The 26,326-nt window shown below is 35.0% G+C and overlaps 1 protein-coding gene across 1 annotated transcript in view; it reads left to right on the top strand.

The window, feature by feature from the left end:
• Window positions 1–26,326, top strand: part of HMCN1 (hemicentin 1) — a 460,634-nt gene that overhangs the window by 365,124 nt on the left and 69,184 nt on the right. The window contains 14 exon segments of the mRNA XM_017848051.1: window positions 637–761; window positions 989–1,172; window positions 1,781–1,878; window positions 2,752–3,030; window positions 10,680–10,876; window positions 14,064–14,145; window positions 15,467–15,603; window positions 19,575–19,716; window positions 20,737–20,881; window positions 21,578–21,705; window positions 22,018–22,174; window positions 23,826–23,947; window positions 24,289–24,453; window positions 26,015–26,122. Of these exon segments, the coding sequence (XP_017703540.1) occupies window positions 637–761; window positions 989–1,172; window positions 1,781–1,878; window positions 2,752–3,030; window positions 10,680–10,876; window positions 14,064–14,145; window positions 15,467–15,603; window positions 19,575–19,716; window positions 20,737–20,881; window positions 21,578–21,705; window positions 22,018–22,174; window positions 23,826–23,947; window positions 24,289–24,453; window positions 26,015–26,122 (2,069 nt within the window).

Here is a 26,326-nt window from a genome sequence, read left to right on the forward strand (position 1 = left end):
AGAAAAGCTGTCAATTCTTCCACTCTTTTTTCAAGATTTTTAGTTTCTTTGCGCTGGGTACGTAATTCCTCCTTTAGCTCTGAGAAGTTTGATGGACTGAAGCCTTCTTCTCTCATTTCGTCAAAGTCATTCTCTGACCAGCTTCGATCCGTTGCTGGCGATGGGCTGCGCTCCTCAGTTGAAAATGCAGAAATCACCGGTCTTCTGTGTCGCTCGCGCTGGGAGTTGGAGACTGGAGCTGTTCCTATTCGGCCATCTTGCTCCGCCCCCCTCTATAACTAGATTTTTATGTGTAATTTTTTCAGTTTCTCATTGTCTATAACAGTGTTCAACTTTCATGCCAGAATTTTGTATAACATGAATTCAAACTTTTTTTTGATAACTAAGAATACAGTATTCTATCTCTGAGAAAAACATGTCTTTGCCTGTGATTTGAATAGAGAAGCATTCTCGATTTTGTTCATTTCCTTTTTTTCTCATAAGGAAGTGGTGGATATGAGACTCACTATTTTAGAATTTCAGTTGGTTGCTTGAATTTTCCATCACTTTCAGTAACTGATTTTTAATAGGCTTTCATGTACTTAGTGAAATAGATTCAAACTCATTTCAGCCCCTCTGTTATGATCTTTTCCATAGAGTGAGTGCAAATGGCAGCACATTAAACATTTATGGAGCTCTTACGTCTGACACGGGGAAATACACATGTGTTGCTACTAATCCCGCTGGAGAAGAAGACCGAATTTTTAACTTGAATGTCTTTGGTAAATATGAAATATCCCCCTCTTTTAATAATGCTGCCTTAAGAATCTACCAGTAGAAGTGAAGGTCCAGCAGCAGGTGTCTGGAGCATTTAGTTTTAAATTTGATCCCTCCGTTATTTCCTTTTGGGATACAATTTTGAAATAAGAGCAATTGTAGTTGAAATTATTTGAACTAGTAATACATAATACATCTCTTTTCCCTTTCTCTCACTTTTTCCTCGACATAGTTACACCTACAATTAGGGGTAATAAAGACGAAGCAGAGAAACTAATGACTTTAGTGGATACTTCAATAAATATTGAATGCAGAGCCACAGGGACACCTCCACCACAGATAAACTGGCTGAAGAATGGACTTCCTCTGCCTCTCTCCTCCCATATCCGGTTACTGGCAGCAGGACAAGTTATCAGGTCAGCTTTTATTGTGTCTGATTTCCTAAACAGATGAAGTAACTGTGATTGTAGACTTTTCCTTCATTTAAACAGTGTTGAAGAAATGTTTTTTTCTAAGCCTTTACAGTTTTTTTCCCCTTTAAGTACATTTTTAGTAGAGGGAGGACAACAAATATACAATTGAAATGATTTTTTTATCCTTATTTAATTGCTTTCATTTTTTAGTAAATGTGTAAAGTGTTCTTTTATAGACAGGTTTGTTATCACATATGTATTTCCAGGAATTACTGTTTTAGCTAAAACTTTATGTGGCAAGGTAGTAGGAAGATGCCTACTATGATAATGTGATTTTCATGTTAGCAGTATTCTCTATTAATATATATTTGAAAAATATTCACCTCTTAAATTGTGCTGTATTTCCAGTGGTTTATTGTCACTGCCTAATCAACTTTGTAGAATAAATTGCATTTGAGGCCCCTATATTTTGTGATGGATGGCTATAAGCCTCATAATTAAAATTTCCCAACGTAAATTACCACCTGTAGCTTATTTATAAATCATAATTATTTTATGTGTATTTGTTGCATGCGATCACGTGATGAAATGTTGGATCAATTGTTCCTCAGGATTGTGAGAGCTCAGGTGTCTGATGCTGCTGTGTATACTTGTGTGGCTGCCAACAGAGCTGGGGTGGATAATAAGCATTACAGTCTTCAAGTGTTTGGTATGTGTCACAGAAATGACCCTATTACTTTATTATGTCAAGTATTAAACAACAGACTTATCTTCAGAAACTGACTTCCTCAGAGATTTAGAAATCTGATTTTATCAAAAAGGTTAGTGAAATAGGATCTTACTGACTAGAGAATGTATTTTCTTCCAAGGGGTCCATATTATTGGACCATACTGTCTGTTTGTCAAAATACTCTACTGATCTAGAAATTTGCAATAAATCAAGTCTAATTTTTTGAAATAGCATTTCAATCCAGACATGACACCAGTCGTTTCATGTAAAGAAAAAGTGAAAACTTTTTTAACAATATTAGCAGCTTGTTTAGAGTATTCGAACTATGAATGGATGTATGTGCATATATGCTTGTGTGTGTATGTGTATATATGGAGAGAACGCAATACCTTCCATTTTGGAAATATTGAAGTTTGCTGATCCACATTTCTCAATCCCCAAGAACACCTCATTTAAGTAACTCTTTATTGTAATCTACAAATGACTTACTCTATAACTTGATATTGTTTTATTTATACTGTATAAAGTAGTTAAAAGAATACTACTAAAACTATTATATACATTACAACAAATTAAAGAGATGGACCGAAGAAGTTAAAAAAATCACCAAAATTTAAAACACATTGTGTGTTCTGTAAGAAAACAATTTTAAGTTTTATTGCTAATATTTGGAAGGTTAATAATTAGCATTCCTAATAGATATTTTTATTGTAAAGTCCTTAATTACACAATTTTAAAGTATGTATTTTTATCAACCACAGAAACATTATAGAATTATTCAAATGTTTTAATTTAAATTGATCTCAAACTACAATAGACATCCAAATTTTGCCCATGTTGTTTTCTATGTAGCCCCACCAAATATGGACAATTCAATGGGGACAGAGGAAATCACAATTCTCAAAGGCAGTTCCACCTCTATGGCATGCATTACACATGGAACCCCAGCTCCCAGTATGGCCTGGCTTAGAGATAGCCAGCCTCTGGGGCTTGATGCCCATCTGACAGTCAGCACCCATGGAATGGTCTTGCAGCTCCTCAAAGCAGAGACTGAAGATTCAGGAAAGTACACCTGCATTGCCTCAAATGAAGCTGGAGAAGTCAGCAAGCACTTTATCCTCAAGGTCCTAGGTATGTAAATATTGTGGTCAATGTAGAATAACTGGAAAATAAGTGATAGTGAATATTTAGTAAATAAGTATAATTCTTAGAATCAGTTGCTATGAGACAATTTTTTAAACAAATTTTATTGCATTTTTATTTCTTTTATAATTCACCTTGACTTACTCTCATCTGAAGCATGTTAAATTTAAATTGTATTCTTTATCTCTCTGAAGAGATGAAAACTCCAGCTTGTAAAACATTATTCATTGATAAAATCTTATAACCCATTGATAAGTAGCTTTTTAAACTTTTGCAAAGAATTGAAACCACATCCGATTATAGAAATTTGATGAAAAAGCATAATATGTATACTATTATATATTATCCCAGCCTTTACATGATCCAGTCTATAGATTATAGCTGGAATAATCATTTCAAATAGTCTAGTTCTATTTATTCTTGTGTGCATTTAAATACTTAAAATACGTATTCCAGTGTTCTAAATGCAACAGTTTAAAGAGAAAACACTTTTCTTTGAAGTAAAAAATGTTAATCTTGGAAGACAAAGGAAGATAATGAAATGAATTATTTCAATAACCAAGACCTTTTGGCATTTTGTTTGTTTTTTTCACTATGAAGCAAGTGAGACCCCATGCTCCTTACATAGCAGAAAATACACCCTACAGAGAAGAGCAAAAATAATTTTGGCAAGAGTCTTGGTTTGGTGGAAGTTAGCATATGTGTCAGAGTGTGTCATAATCTTTCTCAGAGCACCTATTAAAATTTAATTATTTGTGTAACCCGAAAATTCTGCTTCATCCCTAGTTAAGCTTTATGAGGGCAGATGTCTTCTTATTGCTGCATTCCTAGTGCTTAGCATGACATTTAATACATTAGAGACTATTAATGTGTTACTTGTTGGATTAAATTGAACCAAATTAGTTGCTTTCCAGATGGATTAAAAGGAGTTTCATCTGTAGAGGGAAACAGAACAATGATTCTCTGGAGTAGATGCTATTTCCATAGAATGGAGGCTGATAGTAAAGGAAGTTCTCCAGGATATTTAGAGGCAAAAGAAAACTACAACCCAATATCCCTTTTCAACATAGTTGCAAAAATCCTCAACAAAATACTAGCAAACCAAATTCAACAGTATATTGAAAAGATCATTCACTCTGATCAAGTGGGTTGCATTCCAGGGATGCAAGGATGTTTTAACATACACAATCAATAAATGTGATACATCACGTTAACAGATAGGACAAAAATCATATGATCATTTCAATAGATGCAAAAAAGCATTTGACAAAATTCAACATTCCTTCATGAGAAAAACTCTCAACAAATTAGGGATAGAAGATACATACCTCAACACAATGAAGACTACTTATGATAAATCCACAGCTAACATCACACTAAACAGGAAAAAGTCGAAAGCCTTTCTTCTTTAAGGTCTAGCACAAGATAAGGATGCCCACTTTCTCTGCTTCTATTAGACATAGTATTGAAGTCCTAGCTAGAGCAACCAGGCAAAAAAATAAAAGACATCCAAATTTGAAAGAAGTAAGTCAAATGCTCTGTTTGCAGACAGCATAATCTTATATATAGAAAACCTCTAAAGATTCCACCAAAAGCTCTTAGAAATGATAAACAAATTCAGTAAAGTTGCAGGATACAAAATCAACATACAAAAATCAGTAGCATTTCTATTTGCCAACAGCACATTATCTGAAAAAGAAATCAAGAAAATAATCCCATTTACTGTCAGCCCTTCATATGTGTTGGTTCATTATCTGTGGATTCAAACAACTGCATATCAAAAATATAATATTCATTGGATGTGGAATCTGTGGATACCAAGGGCAAACTTTGTATCCATATGTTTCTCAAGGCCTACTGCCAGGCTTAAGCATCTATAGATTTTGGTATTCACAGAGGGTCTGGAACCAATCCTCTGGAAGATACTGAGGTACAATAGCTATCCAAAAAAAAATGATACGTAAGAATAAATTTAAACATCAGTGAAGGAAATGGAAAGGAAACAAATAAATGGAAAGATATTTCATGTTTATGGATTGGAAGAATTAATACTATTAAAATGGCCATACTCCCAAAACAATGAGATTCAATGCAATTTCTATGAAAATACCATTGACATTCTTCACTGAATAAGAAAAAAAAAATCTAAAATTTGTATGGAACCACAAAGGACTCCAAATAACCAAAGCAGTCTTGAGTAAAAAGAACAAAGCTTAAGGCATCAGACTACCTAACTTAAAAATATACTACAAAGCTGTATTAATCAAAACAGCATGCTATTGGCATAAAAATAGACATATAGACCAATTGAGCAGAATAAGGAGCTCAGAAATAAATTCATGCATCTACAGCCACCTGATTTTTGACAAAGGTCCCAAGAAAACATATGGGGAAAGGATAGTCTCTTCAATAAATAGTGCTGGGAAAATTGGGATGCCCACATGCAGAAATACGAAACTGGACCTCTATCTTTCACTGTATACAAAAAACAACTCAAAATGGATTAAAGAGTTAAATGTAAGTCCCAAACTATGAAACTACTAGACGAAAACACAGAGGAAACACTTCATGATATTGGACTTGGCAAGGAGTTTTCTGGATAAGACCTCAAAAGCATTGGCAACAAAAGCAAAAATAGACAAATTGGTATTATATCAAAGAAAAAGCTTCTGCACAGCTAAGGAAACATTCGATAAAGTGAAGAGACAACCTACAGAATGGGAGAAAATATTTCAAACTCTACCTCTGATAAGGGGTTAATATCCAATATATATAAGGGACTTAATAGCAAAAAATGAAAGAGCACAATTTTAAAATGGACAAAAACCTTAGCAGACATTTCTCAAAAGAAGACATGTAAATGGCCAACAGGTGTATGAAAAAAGCCTCAACGTTACTAATCATCAAAGAAAGGCAAATCAAAACCACAATGAGATATCACCTCACTCTAGTGAGGATGGGTATTACCAAAAAGACAAGAGGTAACAAGAGTTGGCAAGGATGTGGAGAAAAGGGAACACCTGCACACTGTTGGTGGGATTATAAATCAGTATAGCCATTATGAAAAACAGAGGTTCCTAAAAAAATTAAAAATAGAACTACCATATGGTTCAGAAATCCCACTACTGGATATATCCAAAGGAAATGAAATCAGTATGTCAAATAAATCCACGTTTATCGCAGCACTATTCACAACAGACAAGATATGTAATCAACCTAAATGTTCAACAATGGATGAATGAATAAGTGAATGAATGATGAATGAATAAGACAATGTAGTAGATATACACAATGGAGTACTATTCAGCCATAAAAAAGAGTAAAATCCTGTCGTTTATGACAACATGAATGAACCTGAAGAACATTAAACTATGTGAAATTAGCCAGACACAGAAAGAAAATACCACATGGTTTCACTCATATGAAATTTTAAAACGTTGATCTCATAGAAGTAGTGAATAGGACAGTGGTTACCAAAGACAAGGGAGATGGGGAGTTGGTCAATGGGTGCAGTTACAATTAGAAAGGAAGAATGAGTTCTGGTGTTCTATTGCAAAGTAGGGTGACTACAGTTAACAATGTACTAGTCTATCTCAGAATAGCTAGTAGAGAGGAATTTCAGTGCTTTCACCACAAAGAACTGATAAATGTTTGAAGTGATGGAAATGCTAATTACCCTGATTCCCTGATTTGATAATTACACAACATATACACGTATGGAAACATCACATTGTACCCCCTAAATATGCATGATAATTATGTGTCAATGAGAAAATCAAAACAAAACCGTGTGTCTGGGAGGTGCAGGTGGGATTGGATAGCAAATTCCTGTATATCAATTCACAGAACGTGAGGAGTAAGAGGAGATGACATAATGTGATCCTGTACATTCATTATTCACATATCAAGTATTATTGAACATACATTATGTGACAGGTATGTTTCTAGCCATCATTTAACTATAATTATGAACATGTATGGTGTGGCAAACACAAAAATGCATCACTAAGAAAGATATGATCTCAGCCCTCAACTTCCTGCATCTGTGAAAGACAGATACTAAACAAGTAATTACTTTTCAGCGTGATGAGGATTATGTGGACAAAATAACATTCTGTGGGATGGTAAATTTCAGATTCGATCTCCTCAAGCATAAATCTGAGCCCTGAAGAATAGGACTGTAGAGATGAGTGGGGAATTTTATATATATTTCTCACCTAGAGATTATACAATTTGAATTGTCAATTTGCACTCCCTGAAACTGAGTGTAAGAGGAAGAGTAACAAGAGACAAGACAGGAACCATATATGGGCAGAGGAAAAACTGTGCAAAGCTCTGAGAACTTTGAGGAAGTTTGGACCTCGTTACCAAGGCAATGGAAGAATCTTAAGGAGAAATATGTTACAGACAGATTTCACTTCCAAAAATCCCTCTGACAGAGTGAAAAATGAAGAGGCTGCTGTATTCATACAGCCCTGTAAATGCAGGGGCCTGGTCTAGCATGTGGCAGGGGGACGGGGAGGAGCGGAAGAAAGAAGCCAGGAGCAGAATCATAGACTGGTGCATTTCTGGATGAAGCAAATTGAGGAGAAAAACAACAATGTTATTCTTAGTGGAATTCTTAAAGAACAGCCTGCCTTTTATAAAGTTGAAGAGTTTATAAGAATAATAATTTCTCAAAACAGATTTGAAAACGGGCTTAGAAGAAAGATGAGAAGTTTTAGCATTTCAGCATCTGTTGAAAATTAATTCCGTTAAACTCTGGAAAGTTCTTCAGTTGAAGCAGTGCTACCACTCAGAATGCAAACATCTTAACTTGGGGAAATACTCTTTATTTAATTCTATCCATGTGGTGGGGAGGTATCATGGTATATTAGTGGTTCTGAAAAGTCCAATGTGGCTATATCACTGATAACAAGGGAGAGCATTATACAAAATAGGGGGTTTTCATAGGGCCAGGTCATAAAGGACTTTGTTGACCACATTAAGAAGTCTGCTTTTTATCCTGTAACAATGAGAAATCATTTAAAGTTCTAAAAATGGAATAACAAATAGAACTACAGTTTGAGAAGAGTACTCTGGCTATAAAATGCAAGGCTACTTGGACCAGGACAAGAATGGATTCTGAGAGACCAGTATAAGGAATTGTGTTTGGCTGTGAATTACAGAGTTGAAATATGGAGGGTTAAACAAAGTACTTTCGTTTTTCTCACTGAGATGGCTGGAGGTAGGCAGTTGTTGCATTTGTACAGCAGTTCAAATATTTTCAGTTCTTTTGAACCTTTACAACATGGTTGTTTGGTGATCATGCAGTATCTGCTCACCCCTAGCATAACTAGATGCTGTTCTAGATGCAACAATAGAGCGGGAAACTAGGAAGGGCAAAGCGTTGCCCCTTTAGAAAAGAATTAAGACTTTCTTACAAGCCCCACAAAACCACATCCACCTACATCTCATTGGTCAGAATTGTCATATATCACTCCATCTACTCCATCTACTCTCTGCTAAAGAGGCTGGGAAATTTAATTTGTTTAGCACATTGACAACCCCAACAAAATTTGAGTCTGTTAGTCAGAAAGAAATCAGTAATTTTGGGTAGGCACCTACAACCAAGAAGAAAAAAAAAACATTAAGTAAATGGTATTGTAGCTCAAATTAGAGTGAGGGAGATGAGAGAAAAAGGTATATTCTGGAAATAAGTACAGTGGAAGTATTAGGACTTGGTTGTAGATTGGAACACAAGGAAGTGATGAAGAAGGTATCAAGAATGACTCTTAGTTTCTGGCTTATGTGACTAATTGGCAAATTCATCACCTAGATGCAGAGAATACTGGAAAAAAAAAGAAACAGGTTTTGAGAAATAAGACAATAGATTCAGTCTGAATACATGTTGAGTTTTAAGTGGTTTTCAAACATCCAAATGGAGATGTTTATTTGATAATTGTGTTTAGGAATCTGGAGCTCAGAAGAGAGTCTAGGCCGGAAATGTAAATTCTGGAGTTACTGGAGTATAGACAACTCTTAATTCTGCCCAAAGTACAGGACATATGGACAAAACACAGATTAAAATAGGTCACAATCACTTAACACAGGTAAGATCTGGACAGTCTGGGGTCTGAACCACTCAAGAACATGTTAATACTATTACTGCTGCTACTGTTTTAAATCTAGTGATTATAAACTTTGGGGTGGGGGCAGCGAGCGTGCCAAATTAATCTTTGTATTCATGGTGACTGACATATATTAAATAACCAATAAGTAAGAGGATTGAAATTTTAAAATTGGTTGAGAGAATCAAGAAATGATTTATGGTTTTCACAAAATGAACTTGAGGACAATATAACTTCGATGGTACTTCAGCATGCTCAGTTGGGGGACTATGAGGAGCAAGAAAGGACTTAACTTGTTGACGAATTTGAAGTCTAGGTTACATATAAGTATGTTAAAAGTAAATAATGACAACGATAGATTTAGACCATATTGTGGAAGCCTTGGAAACCATGATGAGTTTTTATTTAATTTTAGGAAAGCAGATTTAGGAAATTTGAGGAAGCAAATTTTAATAATACCAACAGCTGGGGTATAAACACTGTAGCAGTAGTAACTTTTTAAAAACTTTTAATTGTCAAATAAAACATACAGAAACACACAAAAAAGTGTACAATGTATCTCACTGATGCCACACACAGATCCTATTAGGTAAATAATGTTGGCATCCCCATTTTAGAGGTTTGCTCAAATACATGAAGCTTATAATTGTTGACACCAGCATTCAAACTTAGACTCCAGATCTTCTGCTATGAGTCACCGTTCTAAACTATGTGCCTTACTAAAGAAAAAAGAAAGAAAAACAAACCTGCTAACCCCTGGAGCTGTCCAACAGCTATTTTGGCTGCCTTGTCAAATATTAGGCTGGAAACTTGAACTATGAAAATGTCATAGAAAACTCTAATGGTCATTGTAAGGGGAATGTGTTTTAAAGGAATTACCAAAGTTGGGAGTAGACTAAAGAATCTTAATGTTTCTTCCCAGTGTTTAGATTGTTTGACCTTCTCTTCAGAAAGGTAATTTTAGAAGTATAAGTAACAAAAGAGGAAGTTACTCCCATCCAGACATAACAAATGTGTTTTATACAGAAATTATCTCCAAATGTAACTATTTTTTCTTCTGCTTAGTCACTGTTTCCTCTCAAAGCTCTTCATGGAAAAGATGATAGCAAAATTCCACAGTATTCACACATTGCTTTTGTAGAAACTATTGGTATTCAGAGATACAAAAACATAGTAACATGCTAAGTCCCTCTCAAAAAAAAAAGTGCCACAAGTTGGGTTTGGTTTTTATTGTTTTCAAATCTTTCAGTCAAGTAAGACTGTTCTAATTAACTGAGTTTGAACTGTTGTTCTATAATTACATGGTAATGAATTGCCATTTACTTCATTATCTCTTATGTGCTTGATCCATCCCCTTTGAAAGTGTGTCAATGAGAAACGGTAATGACATCTAGGAATTATTTCACTTTCCTTGTTCTAATCAATTTTTATGTGAACGTGAATTTGTGTTGGATTTTCAAGTTTTTCTAATGAGAAATAGTTTATGAAATAGAGGGTTTATTATTGTTTTTTATTCCCTTTAAATAGAACCACCTCACATTAATGGATCTGAAGAACCTGAAGAGATATCAGTAATTGTTAATAACCCACTTGAACTTGCCTGCATTGCTTCTGGAATCCCAGCCCCTAAAATGACCTGGATGAAAGATGGCCGTCCCCTTCCACAGACAGATCAATTGCAAACTCTAGAAGGAGGAGAGGTTCTTAGAATTTCTACTGCTCAGGTAAGTGTCAAAGTTCACACAATTATTTTAGGTTAGGTCAAACTTATTTGCTAATATATGAGAATTGTTAAAGAAATTACGTCTTTGAATCCTTATATATCACGGCTCTGTGTAACTTGAGCAGGATAGATTAGTCCTATGATATGCATGATTGGGTAACTTAATTAAAAGGAAGACAAAGCGGTATCATATTAAACTCTGAAGAAAGCAAGATACCTTTCCATTAACTTTTGCAAGTTTTCACAGTGCTATAAGTGTTAGTATATTTCCCGAAGTTCTTAATTTGTGCTATGTGGCCCTTAATGGAACTGGCAAAAAGCAATCTGACATGCACATATATAAGGTTTCAAAGAACACTTTTGATCTCCAAAATGAACTAGGAGATATGGAAGTCTGAAGAGACAAAATTTTTCAAATAAATGATCAGTTCAATAAAACTGACTGGTTTAGTTTAAGGAAATGGGTCTGAAATGTGAACATATTAAAAGAGAAGTATGCCTGGGATGTCTTATTGTAGCAATCTTCTATTCTACTAATAAAGGCAAACCTTATGTTGTAATTATTCTCCATCTAAGCCCCAATGCCATCATTTATAAACTGGGGATAAAATAATAATCATGCCTCATTCATACACTGAGGTATTTAAAGAAATATTCCAACATGATGTGCCATAGGCATGTAGTAAATGCTTTAAAAAATAAAAAGGATTGTTCCTGCTGTTGCTGTTGTTGTTACCATAATCATCATTCCTCTGAATGTAGGATAACAAATTATTTGATCATATTTTGTTTGCATTTTTCACTGAGAATGGAAGAAAGGGAACTGGAAGAAGAGAGCTAAGGATTATAAACTGTCTACTGTGTCCTGTTGTATTCATCTCTGGGCTATCTATCCTACCCATTCCCCTCATGGCAACTCTGTGAGGCAATGTGTCTATCCCACAAATCCAGAATCAGGTGCAGAGAGATTAAGTACTTATCTGCCAAGTACTCACTGTTGCTCAGTTATGGAGCTAGGCCTCAGTCCTTAGTGTGATTCAGAAGCCTAGCCAGTGCATCTCAGCACAGTGCATTTCTAGTGTCTTGGAGCGCATACCTTCCATTCCCCTTTTTTCCCTCCGTTTCAAACATTGCAGTAACTTAGAGTCAGGTTAAATTAAAACCATGTACTGAATCAAAACTCTTGAATGATATAATTTCAACAAACAAAAAGTAGGCAAAAGAATTTTGTGACATTAGGAACAGCATGGAGACAGGAAAGTATGTGGAATAGAATCATGAATATAAAAAAAATGACAAATAAAGCTTGAAAGGGACGTTAAGGCCATTACTGTAGGTCTTAAAGGCAAGAACAAAAAGGCGGGTTATAACAAAACAAGATGGAGGTCTCATAGAGTGTTAAATGATGGCCAGATTTCCCATGTGTTCTAGCTATTGTGGAGAATCCATAAGACCTAAGATATGTGACATGTGTCAGCCTTCAAGAAGTTTCTCAATGTCTAGGGGAGAAAAATGACTGTATACATAAGATACAATTAGATATGAGTCAATAATAGAACCATTAAAAACAGTATGGAAGTGGAAAATTAAATATGATCAAGTCCCCAAACTGATTTTGGTTATTCTGCTCCTCTGTTTTCATAGCGTTTTATATATACTTCTGTAGTAACACTTACTGCATTATATTTTGCTTATCTCAACTTTATTTTTTTGTGTATTTATCTGCAACATCTACTTGTGCCTGGTACATAATGGATGTGGATGCTTTGCAAATTGCAAATTGTGTGGTATAGACAAAAATTTCCTAAAACATCTTTTGTCAAACACTACTTCTGTAATTTATCCCAAGAGGGGAGGGGGCTACTCTATGACTAATAGATTTAGAAAACTTTAGATGCTGTACTCTCGTGTGTGAGCCATAATGCATGTCCACCTCTGCAAAATCTTCCTCTAAAGATACATGCTTAACTATAATTTTTCTGACATTCTATTAGTAAAACAAGACTTTAGAAACTAACTACAGGTGATGTCTGTGGGTAGCCAGAAGGGCAGAAGTTGTCAGGAAATATTTTGTGAAAGAGGGAACATTTAAGAGTGGTCCTGAATGATGGTTCAAGTTTGGCTGAGTCAAAACAAGTGAGGGGATGATATCCATTGTGAATGAACAGAGTTGGTAGAGAAGACTTAGTTTTAGAGATTTTAAAGATATGATGAGAAATTTAGAAATTATTCTTAGGAAATGGCACATCATTTTTAAATTCTTTATTGAATAATGATGTAAGCGTTGTTCTTCTAAAATCGTATTTAAGTATTTTCCAAACATTCTAGTCTCAATGTTTTGAAAGGAGTTTTGCAGCCTACCAAAAGTGTTTCCATAACCTGTAAAGTCAGTTTGAATGTAAGAATTTTTTAAATGCCAATATTCTGGGAATGTTCAAGTACTAAAATAAATGAGAACAGAATATTTCTATTTTCCAAAATACATTTTCACAGTAGTAAAAGCATCTGTTTTCCAGAGTATCCTCTACGTGTACATGATTATGGGTTGTGTCTACACAATGTCAAACATATGAATGAACTCCAGCGTTCCATGCAAACCGTGCTTGGGGATTTTTAAAGTAATGATTTTGGTTTTAGTTAGATAATTATAGATCCTGCTGTCAGTCTGACCCTATTTCTAACACATTACATACTATAACTCTTTTGTTTCACCATGTATATCAAAGGTAGAGTCAAGATGAGATATTATATATTTGATTTTAATGGCCAGGTATTTTATTTATCTGTTTACTTATTTGACATTTAATTTTCTTGAGAAAGGCTTTGTTTTAACTTTTCAGTCTGCAATTTAAACCCATGAATATTTGTTACTTCAATGAACATTGAGGATATAGCCTATCACATATGATGCTAGGTCCTATATATATCTACCTTTTCAGATATCATTAAATACACTTAATATACAAACATTCTTACATCAATACCAAAATCCTGTTAAAACATAGGTTTGCATATAATGTAGATAACAACCTATGCTTTCTATCAGAGTGCTAATCATAGTGTTAACAGTTTGCTTTAATTATCTTGCTTTTGGTCTGGGGTTATTTACATTCATTCTAGTGGATATTTATTTTAATAACAAAAACTAACATGTTAACATTGTGTAATTCATTATTTGGGTTTTGTAGGTGGAGGATACAGGAAGATATACATGTCTGGCATCCAGTCCTGCAGGAGATGATGATAAAGAATATCTAGTGAGAGTGCATGGTAAATTTGGCAAAAGGTCCTACAGTCTATCATATACACACCTGATTAGAAAAACCTGGGACAACACCACAGCACATCACAAGATATGTTTATAAGTTAGGGAATACATATTTTGCAAATCTGATTCTTATATTTGACTAATCAAATGCTGTTGGGGGCAGTTCATGGATTAGTTGGGGGCAGTTATTTGATTAGTTTCTGCATTAATAATTTGTATTCATTGGCTTAAAATAATAGAATATAAACTATGATGAAGAAAATTTAAAAATCCAGAATCTCATCAAAGACTTTTTTACATATAAATGTTTTGTCACAAAAATTTGATGATAGAAAATGTATGTTTATATAGTGTACCTATAGAATTTAACTTGCTTTTACCTCAGTAGTTTGGTGAACATTTTCATGTCAAGAAATATATTTTTATAACATAATTTTTAGTGATTGCATAGTATCCCATTTTACTCCATATTTTTGGATGTTTAGGCTATTTCTATATTTTTACCAACATAAACAGCCCTGCTGTGGATAACTTTGCATGCACGTGTTAGCCCATTCCCTTTGAGAAATTTCTGTAAGTGCACTTGCTTGGTTACAAACACACACACACACACACACACACACACACACACACACACTCTTCTAAGGATTCTGAAACTTATTGTCAGATTGCTTCCTAGAAGAATTGGGCCAGTTAGACTCTGTCCAATATGGTTTTGACATTGAAATAGGAATTGTTCTTCATGGGGAGGAATAATTTAAAAACTAACAGAAGATCTTTGGTTCATTCTCATAGCCTAAATGACTAGGCAGTGCAAACTGTCTGGGATTTAAGTGCCCCCATCATCCCTACATACAAATTAAACCTGCCATTAATTGACATGCAAATTCTGTTTAAAAAAAAAAAAAGCCACATGAAAAATACTTTCAGTATATTATGATGGGCACTCCCTGATTCAGTAATTTTTAAATCTTATGTTCAGATAAAATTATTACCAAGTGTATAACCTGGACAAGAGATCCCTTCTTTGTGCCTCCATTTCTTTACTGTCAAATGGTGAAAATAATGCAATTTTATTACTTCTATCATTCATGTAGTTGTTGACAGGATTTCTTTACTTAGTGTACATGAAAGTGCTAAATAAGGTAAAAAAAACTTCCGTTTGTAATTATCTAGGCTATAAATTAAATGAGTAATGTTTTAATTTTATGACTCTTATTACTTCATATAGCAGATCCAACATTTTTTGCATACCTATGATAATATAGATCACGTTACAGCTCATTTTTTTAAAGCTCTTGTTGTATTTGTTCTCATACCCAGTACCTCCTAATATTGCTGGAACTGATGAGCCCCAGGATGTCACTGTGTTACGGAACAGACAAGTGACATTGGAATGCAAATCAGATGCGGTGCCCCCACCTGTAATTACTTGGCTCAAAAATGGAGAACGGCTACAGGTAAATTTTTTGATAAGCTCCACAAATTCCTTTTTGAGATTAAAAAATAAAAAATCAGCTCTAGGGCCTTTGCTAGGTACACAAAACCAAGTAACATCAGGCTACTAATTATTCAACATTGCAGCAGTAAGCACAGGGTTTTAAAATTGGCTTTATTATTTGCTTTATTATTTGCCTTTGCTGGGGTAGTTAATAGTTGGTCATGGGTCAAAGAAAGGTATTTAGATTCAAGACACACTGGAAATTTGCCCAAGTATATATTTCCTTGTGCCCATGCATTGAAGTCTGATTTGAAATACTCACCTATTTCTTAAGACAGAAGAAACCAACAAAGTCTCAAAATAACTGCCACGTCACTAAGGAGAATGCTGCTTTTACTGAATTTCCCTTGTCTAAGCTTGGACCTCATGAGTGACCCCAAAGATACCAGGTGCCTGAGACTGGAATCCGTGAAGAACCAGTTACTGGCTGCCTAAGCTTGCCATGCTCAGATGATGCCTACCTGCTGTCATACAGTGTCAAAGGCCAGGATCTTCAGTGGCCTTTTAGAGACCACTGAAAGCTTTGACTGTGAATGTTTTGATTGTGATTATCCTAGTGATTTTTTTCTTCTTTGTTCTTCCTCATCCTCTTATTGTAATCTACACTTTGTTTCTAGTAGTTAATTACAAAAGGAGATTATGTCCTCTAATACCTAAGACATAAAGACTTCCACCACCACTAAACCACACAAACACCAAACATGGAGGGGCTGGGTTCTGAGAGTTACTAACATGCTAAATCATCATGCATATCACTTAACCCTCCAGTACTTCAGTTTCTCTATTTATTGTGTGCCTACTAGAATACCAGGCACTGAATTCTATTTTTTCTACTGAAAATAGGCTTTACCCTCACGGAGCTCACACACTATCTGAGAAGACAGGTTAGTCAAAGATTATAGAATGGATACCACTAATAAATTGTATATTAGAAGGATGTGTAGAAACAGAGATGAGAAGCAAAGAACCCAGACTAAAGGGTAAGGAACAGCCCATGGAAGTCTCTAAAGATGAGCCCAATTTTAAAGGATCAGTATATACTGGGTGAGGCCAGAGAAGAAAGTGATTCCAATTACAGGTAATGGCATGTACAAAGCTATTACAAAAAAAGGAAGGCTGCTGGTCTGAGAACTGCAAGTAGCTTGGTATACTTGAAATAGATCTTGGTTAAAATCTTTGATGATTCCCCGTAGATTTCAGGATTCTGGTTAAACCACGCAACTGAGCTCACAAGCCCTTTCATGCTCTGACTTTGCCTCCATAGTCTGATCTCCCATGTGTGCACTTCACTCCAGACCATTAGGGGTAAAGGTAAAAACTGAGTGAATGTTGATGATGGAGAAGTCTAGGTTGATCCCAGGTTGACCAAGTGATGTCAATCCTAGGAAAGGGTAAGTTCACTAGTGATGAAAAATGAAAAAATGATGAGTTCAGGTTTAGACATTTTGAGTTTGAATTACCTGTATTTTCCAAGAGAGGATTGTAGAAATCATTTTAAAATATTGGTCCGTATTTCATCAAAAAAGGCTTTGGTTTCATGGTCCATACTTACTTTAAAAAAAAAAAAAGGCGGCCTTTGATGTAATCATCGTGGTATAATCTCTTGTTGAAGTCATAAGTTTGTAGGAGGTTGACTAGAAAGCAGAGTATGAGAGTCCCAGTTAAGTGAAAATAAAGCTTTAGGCAATAGTAACAATTACAAGGTGAGCATAGGAAAAAAGAAGATGCATGAGACTGAGCAGGAGGACTCAAAAATAGGATTAAAAGTAGGAAACACTGGTGTATTAAAAGTCAAGGAAAAGGTGGGGGGTGGTTAACAAAGGCCACAGAAGGTACAATAAAGTTGTGTCCATTAGCTTTGGTAATACATATAGGTAATTAAAGACCTGAGCAATGGTTCTTCAAAGAGTAATCAAAGTAGAAGGCAGGTTACAGTTGTTTGGGGAGTAAATGGAAGAAGTGGAAGTAGAAACAAGCGTGAACTGTTCTTTAAAGATTTCTGTATGTGTATTTGCTGAAAGAAAGAGATTGAAGACAGAGGAGAGAGAAAGATCAGTTTATATGATTAGTTATGTTGGATAGGGGAGGTATGAGACCCAGGCACAGTTGAATGGGTTAGACTTGTCGAGAAGGGTCATCCATTTTCTGCAGAGATGGGGAAATAGAAAAGAAGGTTGCATTCATAACCAAGGTGGGAGGAGGGGAGAACTGCTGGTGTGGGGCTTTAATTTTCTCAGTGGAACAGGAAGTGAGATTATCAGCTAAGAATGAGGTTCTATCAGGAGACAAGTCAAATTTGGAAGAATTATAGGTGGTCTATAGAAGGAAAACCAGAGAAAATTGTAATGAGACTTAATAAGTTAGCAGAAAGTACTGATATTCGTGAAAGAAAAACATTATGAGAATCAATCTGAGCCAGGTGTGGTGGTTCACGCTATAATCCCAGCACTTCGGGAGGCCAAGGCAGGATTGCTTAAGGACAGGGGTTCAAGACCAGCTTAGGCCACATAGCAAGACCCCACCTGCATAAAAAAAAATTAGCTGGGTATGGTGGTGCACATCTGTAGTTGTAGCTACTGAGGATACTGATGTGGGAGGATTGCTTGAGCCCAGGATTTTGAGATTACAGTGAACTATGATAGCACCACTACTGCAGCATGGGTGACAGAATAAGAATCTGTCTCTTAAGAAAAAAAAATCACTCTGAAAGTTTTTATTAGCCTAAAATTCTGCTATACCCATATAAAAGTTAAAAATTAAAATATTTTTTATAGAACTTACTATACATATTTAAGAAATTGCTTATTCTCATCAAAGGTAACATAATTTTATCACTAATAGCCCCAATAGAAAGGACTAGAGAAAATGTGTGAACTTTTAAAATAAATGGACCTGAACTGCATATTTTACTTCAAGCAATGTTTTATTAGAAAGATATATGTATCTGGGACCAAGCTCATACGGTAGAGAAATCTTATTTGGACTATTCCTGAAATGCTTTCATCTTAGGTACAATGAGAGAATATCAATCTTTGATGCTATCTTGAATTTTTTAACAACTATGATCATATATTTTATCCTTAAATTACTTGTTTATATATGTAGCTCTCCAATTAGACTTAATAGTAGAGATTAGGTTTCATTGTGCTATGTTTTCATAATTTTTGGTCTATGCTTAGTTACAAAATAAATTCTTAAGAAATATTTGTGCTAGTTTATTTACTTATTTTTTAAAAATGTTGGAGTACAATGTTTTCCTCTAAGTTAACCAAAGTTAGTCAGCAGGCTTTCAGCTATAAGTGACAGGATTCAAATTCAAACCAACTTAAATGAAAAGGAAAAACAAAAAGGAAATGTATTGGCTACAATAATTGGTGAATTTCCAGAGGCTCTAACTAGGTAATGAAGCATCTGTCCTTTCTCTGAATGAACTCTACTTGCATTGCCTTAGATTCAGGACAGGCTGTTTCCACATGATAAGACTGCCACTAGGCTTAGGTCATCCTCACAACCTGTGATTCTAGGAAAAAGGGCACATCCTTTCCCTGACACTCCCAGCAGAGTCTAGAGGAGGACTCTGGTAGGCCTAACTTAAGTCACCTGCCCATTCCTGAATGGATCATAATTGTCAAAGGAATTGGGGACATAACGTCACTCATTAAAACAGTTCCCAGAGATTTTTGATACTACGAAAATGGTGGAGGAGCAGACAAAAGCATGCTGACAGAGAGCAGCTCCTTTTACTTAGCATCGCTCATTAAAACAGTTCCCTGGGATTTTTGATACTATGAAAATGGTGGAGGAGTAGACAAAGCATGCTGACAGACAACAGCTCCACAGTTCGCTATAGTTACTTTTGATGCTGTGAAATAATATTTACTCTCTTTTCCTGACATTTTAATGGTAAATTTATTTACTTGCTGAATCCAGGCAACACCTCGAGTGCGAATCCTATCTGGAGGGAGATACTTGCAAATCAATAACGCAGACCTAGGTGATACAGCCAATTATACCTGTGTTGCCAGCAACATTGCAGGGAAGACTACAAGAGAATTTATTCTCACTGTAAATGGTAAGAAAAGGTATTCATTGTTCCACAATTTAAAAATCTGACCAAGGGCATTCAAAGAGATGATAGCTTTTTCTTATGTGCATACTAAATGAAGCCTTGTGCTTATCTTACTGCTTTTGAAAAAGGCAACATGGAGTATTTGTATTAGAGCTATACTGCAAATTAATTCAATTTCCAAGAAACATAACTAGAGATATTTTAGTCTATCTTAGAGAATATGTCCAATTACTGTTAGCATATCATGATGTTTTATGTCATTCAGAATCAGAACCATTGAGGAAGTCAATACACTAAATCACTGGATGACAAATAGCCCATCATCTTGTTCACCTTTATTGATGGTGGCTTGAGAGTACATATGTGCCAAACAGAGACTGCCATAGGACTGTAATTTTATTAAATATAGTGTCTGAATGCCAACATTTAGGAAGATAATATAGACTTTTCCTCAAAACAGTCTATTGGATATTTAATATATAAAATTTTACAGAATAGTGGATGACCCACACAACTAATAGCTCTAATACTAAAATTAAAATTCAGGCTGTCTATTCCCATATGAACTCAATGATCAATAAAATGCATGCTCTGAGAATTGCATGATTGATCACAGATGTGCTTTTTGTTAAACCAGCCCACTTTCTGTTCTTCATTTAAAGTGAAGCTGTTTCAGTGTTAACATTCTCTGACCATTATTTGGCCAAAGAGAAATAAGAAATATCATCTTTAATTTACATCAGACTAGAGCTGAGTTTCATTTAAGCCTCTCTCACAGTAAGCCAGATTTCATACACCATATTAGAGATTTAAAATCCCCCTGCCTACCTACCCTTTATTTTTAAACGCAAAATATCTCGAGTAAGACTTCAGTAATTAAACCTCAATTATATTTATACTAACTTAGATTTGTGAAGACAAAGCCATACATTTGACTCGAAGCTCATCTTATATCTTCAGGGTCTTCATGCAGGCTGTGTTATTTAGTATCACTGAATTTTTTCATGTGCATCTCTTGTTCAGTTCCTCCAAACATAAAGGGGGGCCCCCAGAGTCTTGTAATTCTTTTAAATAAGTCAGCTGTATTGGAATGCATCGCTGAAGGTGTGCCAACTCCAAGGATAACATGGAGGAAGGATGGAGCTGTTCTAGCTGGGAATCATGCAAGGTAACAATACTAGAAAATTTTTAAAATGCTGTAAGACCTGAAATACAAATTCTTAAATTTTTTTTCTAGTGCACTATTTTGGTCTCATTATGTTTAGAATTAGCATTTCATCTTAATACAATAATCAAAATTAAGTATTTTATTATTTTTCTGAGACAGAGTCTTGTTCTGTTGCCCACGCTGGAGTGCAGTGGCATGATCTTGGCTCATTGCAACCTCCGCCTCCTGGGTTCAATTGATTCTCCTGCCTCAGCCTCCCAAGTAAACTGAAATTACAGGCTCATGCCACCACGCCCAGCTAATTTTTTGTATTTTTAGTAGAGATGGAGTTTCACCATGTTAGTCAGGCTGGTCTCAAACTTCTGACCTCAGGTGATCCGCCCACCTCAGCCTTCCAAAGTGCTGGGATTACAGGCATGAGCCATCACTCCAGGCCCAAATTTAGTATTTTAAAAGCATAATCCCTGAGGCTTATGTCTACCTAATGATTATAATCCATTCAAGATCACAAGCCCATCTGTTAGGAACCTTTGCGTCGTAACTTTTTCTTCCACCAAGGGTATCGTAAACATGTGTCATCTGAAACAGGAAAAAAACTGAATGGATTTCACCAAGTGTTTAACATTTCCCTCAGTCAAAATATGAATAATCAAAAAAGGCTGATTCAGAAGACTTCACTTGTGGTTTCTTTTGCAGATATTCCATCTTGGAAAATGGATTCCTTCATATTCAATCAGCACATGTCACTGACACTGGAAGGTATTTGTGTATGGCCACCAATGCTGCTGGAACAGATCGCAGGCGAATAGATTTACAGGTTCATGGTAAATACACTTTTATAGATGACATCCAGTCTCTGTGTCAAATGCTCTTTGATAGCCTAAACTAGTGAGGTCATAAAGATCTTGACATTGAAGGCTAGTTAAGCAATTTGCATTATAGTATGAATAGTCAAGCCCCAAGTTTTCTCCTTAGTATAGTTAATATCATCACAGCACTATTAAAATTCACAGAGCCTTGTTTGCTCATAACTATGAGGCCAGTTAATAATGACTAATTTCAGTTCAGCAGAAATATTTCACATGGCACACTATTTGCTGACTGTGTTTCCTTCTTATTTGGTGACATTGTCTTAGTTCCTCCATCTATTGCTCCGGGTCCTACCAATATGACTGTAACAGTAAATGTTCAAACTACTCTGGCTTGTGAGGCTACTGGGATACCAAAGCCATCAATCAATTGGAGAAAAAATGGGCATCTTCTTAATGTGGATCAAAATCAGAACTCATACAGGTAAGGATAATTTAATTGAAAAAAAAACTCCCACCAACTATTTAGAAACAGTTTGTAATGAATCAACATTTTAATTCTATCAGTGGGGCCAGCAAATCTATGGACTATAACAAATTAGCTAGCATATAGAGTGTTTTTTTTCCTTAATATGGACTTAGGTTTTCAGCCTAAAATATTTTTATGAATTATAGGTCATCTTTTCCATACATAAACCCTGTGGATGAATGTCAGTGATTACATATAGGATTAGATTTATATCCTGCCTTGTTTAGTACCTTTTAGAATTTTATAAAGGTAAAGGATAAGAACATCATTTTATATAAATTCTTATATAAAAAAGAACTATTCTGTAAAATAAATACCGCAAGCTTTAGTTGTAGAATAAAAGTCAAATTTTGTAACCCCTTAAAATACAAATTTAGATATTGGCAGAATGTGAGAGGAAAAACAGCATTTCTTCCCCAATTTGTTTCTTTTTTTTTTTTTTTTTTTTTTTTTGCTTTTACCCCAAAGCTTACTAACATAGCTCAAATATGGCAAATATCTATTTTTCCAAAGGCCAAATTTAAATCACTAAAGAATTTCTGATGTTATAGGTTGATGCATCATTTTTTGGACTTACCTGAGCACTATTTAGATCATTACTCCGTCCACATTTGCTGTACGCACTAAAACAAATGCTCTCTTATGTCCACTTTGACAAAAATCAGTTCCAATACACCAGGAAATATAAAACTAAGAGTGTCTCAGTTGAAATTCTATCATGTCTCTCTTTCACACTTTTAATCTTTTGGCATTGGGAGGTTCAGTGACTTGCAAGTATACACTGTACGGAAAATGTGCCATGCTTTTTAATAAAAAGGTGTGTCAAATATGTTTTTATTAATGTGTTTATTAAACTATTTCTATCATGCATAGTGTGAAGTAAAGTAGATACTGTAATTTAGATTTACTTTAAATCATGTATGTGTATTTACTAAACCTCCTAAAATGTGAAGTGTTCTAGATTTTAGTTTTATATATATATATATATATATATACACACACACACATACACACAGTTGTCCAAAACTACATATACATAGATATAGATATAGATATAGATATATAGATATTGCCATATTATCTACAAGGTAGCCACACATTTAAGGAGACATGTGAAGTAGGTAAAGGGGTGAGACACACAGACTTGTCATTAGTCATCTGTCAATGGAAATAAACAAATATCAACCTGCTAGGTTATTGTGAAATTTAGAGATAATTTATGCAAAGGATTTAAGATAGTGTCAGGAGTGAATTTGATGCCCAGTAGACAGTGGCTATTTTTAGTGTTCTCATTGTACTGTATTTCTCCTGGGAGAGCAAGGTTGATCATGATATAAGCATTCAGAGAATGTAAGATTCCCTCTTCAGACAATCCTTCCAACAATTACTTTTTGTAAATATCATATCAAGTTTGAGGCTCTAGAAAGCCACTGCCATATAAACAAACTGTAATGCATAAAGTTTGCCTCAGGGACATGATGTTAATTTTAACATGAGGAAAGAGTACTGTTTTCATCAATTTACAACATGGTACCATGTTAAACTAGCTGAGAAAATTTATGAAAACCTACATATAGTATCTCATGCTTTGAAATCTGTCTTCTAGGCTCCTGTCTTCAGGTTCACTAGTAATTATTTCCCCTTCTGTGGATGACACTGCAACCTATGAGTGTACTGTGGCAAACGGTGCAGGAGATGATAAAAGAACTGTGGATCTCACTGTCCAAGGTAGAACTGGCTTGGAACATGGATTGAAACATGATAATGCTATCACTTCATCATTCCACTACTTTACAAAAGGGATCCCTTTTCTTTCATTTTTTTAAACATTTATTTTAAGTTCACGGGTACATGTGCAGGTTTGTTATATGGGTAAACTTGTGTCATGGGGGTTTGTTGTACCGATTACTTCATCTCCCAGGTATTAACCCAGAAATAAAAGGAGGAATCCCTTTTATACTTACCTAACTTTCACTTTCAGCACAAAAAGATGATGTATGATAAGTCTTTGGAATTCTTTAACAGTTGGAAATGTGTAGTTTTTTCCCTTTTTGTTGTTGTTGTTTTAGTTCCACCTTCCATAGCTGATGAGCCTACAGATTTCCTAGTAACCAAACATGCCCCAGCAGTAATTACCTGCACTGCTTCGGGAGTTCCATTTCCCTCAATTCACTGGACCAAAAATGGTATAAGACTGCTTCCCAGGGGAGATGGCTATAGAATTCTGTCCTCAGGTAAGATCAAGCTCAGTGATTTTACATCTATCGATTGTATTAGTTATTGATGCATATTCTTACCTGGTCTTGCACCAGAATAAAAGAATAAAATATGCATGCATTCTTGGACTTAAAAATCTGGAAAACAGATTGTTAAAACAGATCACATAGGAAGGGGATCTAGGGAATGAAAGAAAAAAGTCTGGAAACAAAATAATATTTAAGACTGATCTGAATATAATAAACATGACCACCGGTATTTATGTGTATATTTACCAAACCTAAGTTTTAACAAATTCCCGAGTTACCTGTGAGTGAATCACACTTATTTCATTGGCCAAATGGAATGTCTCTTCATTTAATGAACATTCAGTGCCTAAGACAGAATATATACTCATATTAAGATTCTAAGACTATATAACTAAAACAGGGTTCTAGGTTTCAAGGCTTTTAAAGTTGAGTATGTAAGACTGAGTAGTGAGTTCTGTGAAGGAAAAATGTTTATAGTGGTAGTAACCCTCATTTATACAATTTATAGTATTGAAGAAAAAAAAATCACCTAATGTATAGGTGATTCACATTGGTGTTTCTAAAACTTATCCTACACTGGGGAAACACAATAGAGATAAAGTAGTAACTAATATCCTGGGACTTTATGAGTATGTGCGTATTATTCTAAGAGAATTTGTATAGAAGGGAAATAGTGGAAAATTTGTTCCCAGGATGCAACTTGGCTTTCAAGACAAATTATTTTAACTATAGAGTGATAGCCATTCAAATCATAAAATATATATAAATATATATATATTTAGAATAAAGTATTAGGCTAAGAAAACAATTTAGAACTTTCTCAAAATATTAAACCCAGCAACTTCATTCCTAGGTATTTACCCAAAGAAATGAAAACATTGGTCTACACAAAGACTTATATGCACATCTTCATACAGCATCATTTGCAATAGCCAAAAAGTGGAAACAATTCAAATGTCCATCAGCTGATAAATAGATAAATAAAATGTGGTATATCCATGCAACAGAATCCTGTTTGGCAATAAAAAGGAACAAAATATTGACAAATGCTACAGCAGATGAACCTCAAAAACATTATGCTCATAGTGAAAGAAGTCAGACACAAAGGACCACATACTGTATGATTCAATTTATATGAAATGTTCAGAAAAGGCAAATCTGTATAATCAGAAAGCAGAGTAGAGGTGGGCTAAGGTCAGGGTTAGAAGTGGGGAATGACTGTAAATGAGCACCAGGTTTCTTTTGGGGGTGATGGAAATATTCTAAAATTTGATTGTGGTGATATTTGTATAACTCTATAAGTATACTAAAAATCATTGAATTGTGCATTTAAATGAGTGACTCTTATGGTATGTAAATTATGCCTCAATAAAGCTGTTAGTAATAATTTAAGTACTGTGCTAGGCACTTCAGGGGATACAAGTATGAATATAAGCCAAGCACCACCATGCTAGTTGCAGAAAACACACAAAAGACAGTCAAATTTTATTGAACTAAAAAAATACTGAGATGCAGTATACATTAAAACTTTTGTTTTTTTCCTTTTTAGGAGCAATTGAAATACTTGCCACCCAATTAAACCATGCTGGAAGATATACTTGTGTCGCTAGGAATGAGGCTGGCTCTGCACATCGACATGTGACCCTTCATGTTCATGGTGTGGAAGGCTCTTTACTCACTCATTCAAAGTTTGCTGGGTTTGGGGAGGTTTTTCTGGTCATATTTATTCTGAAAGGTATATATTCATACTTGTATCCCCTGAAGTACCTAGCACAGTACTTATATGTCTAGAGCTATGAATCATAGTAATATCTCGGGGACATGAAAGCCTGGTAGATATTTTTAATAGGCTAAAAAAGGC

This window comes from Rhinopithecus bieti, unplaced genomic scaffold, assembly GCF_001698545.2.
Source record: "Rhinopithecus bieti isolate Rb0 unplaced genomic scaffold, ASM169854v2 scaffold_27006, whole genome shotgun sequence".
Lineage (NCBI taxonomy): Eukaryota > Metazoa > Chordata > Mammalia > Primates > Cercopithecidae > Rhinopithecus > Rhinopithecus bieti.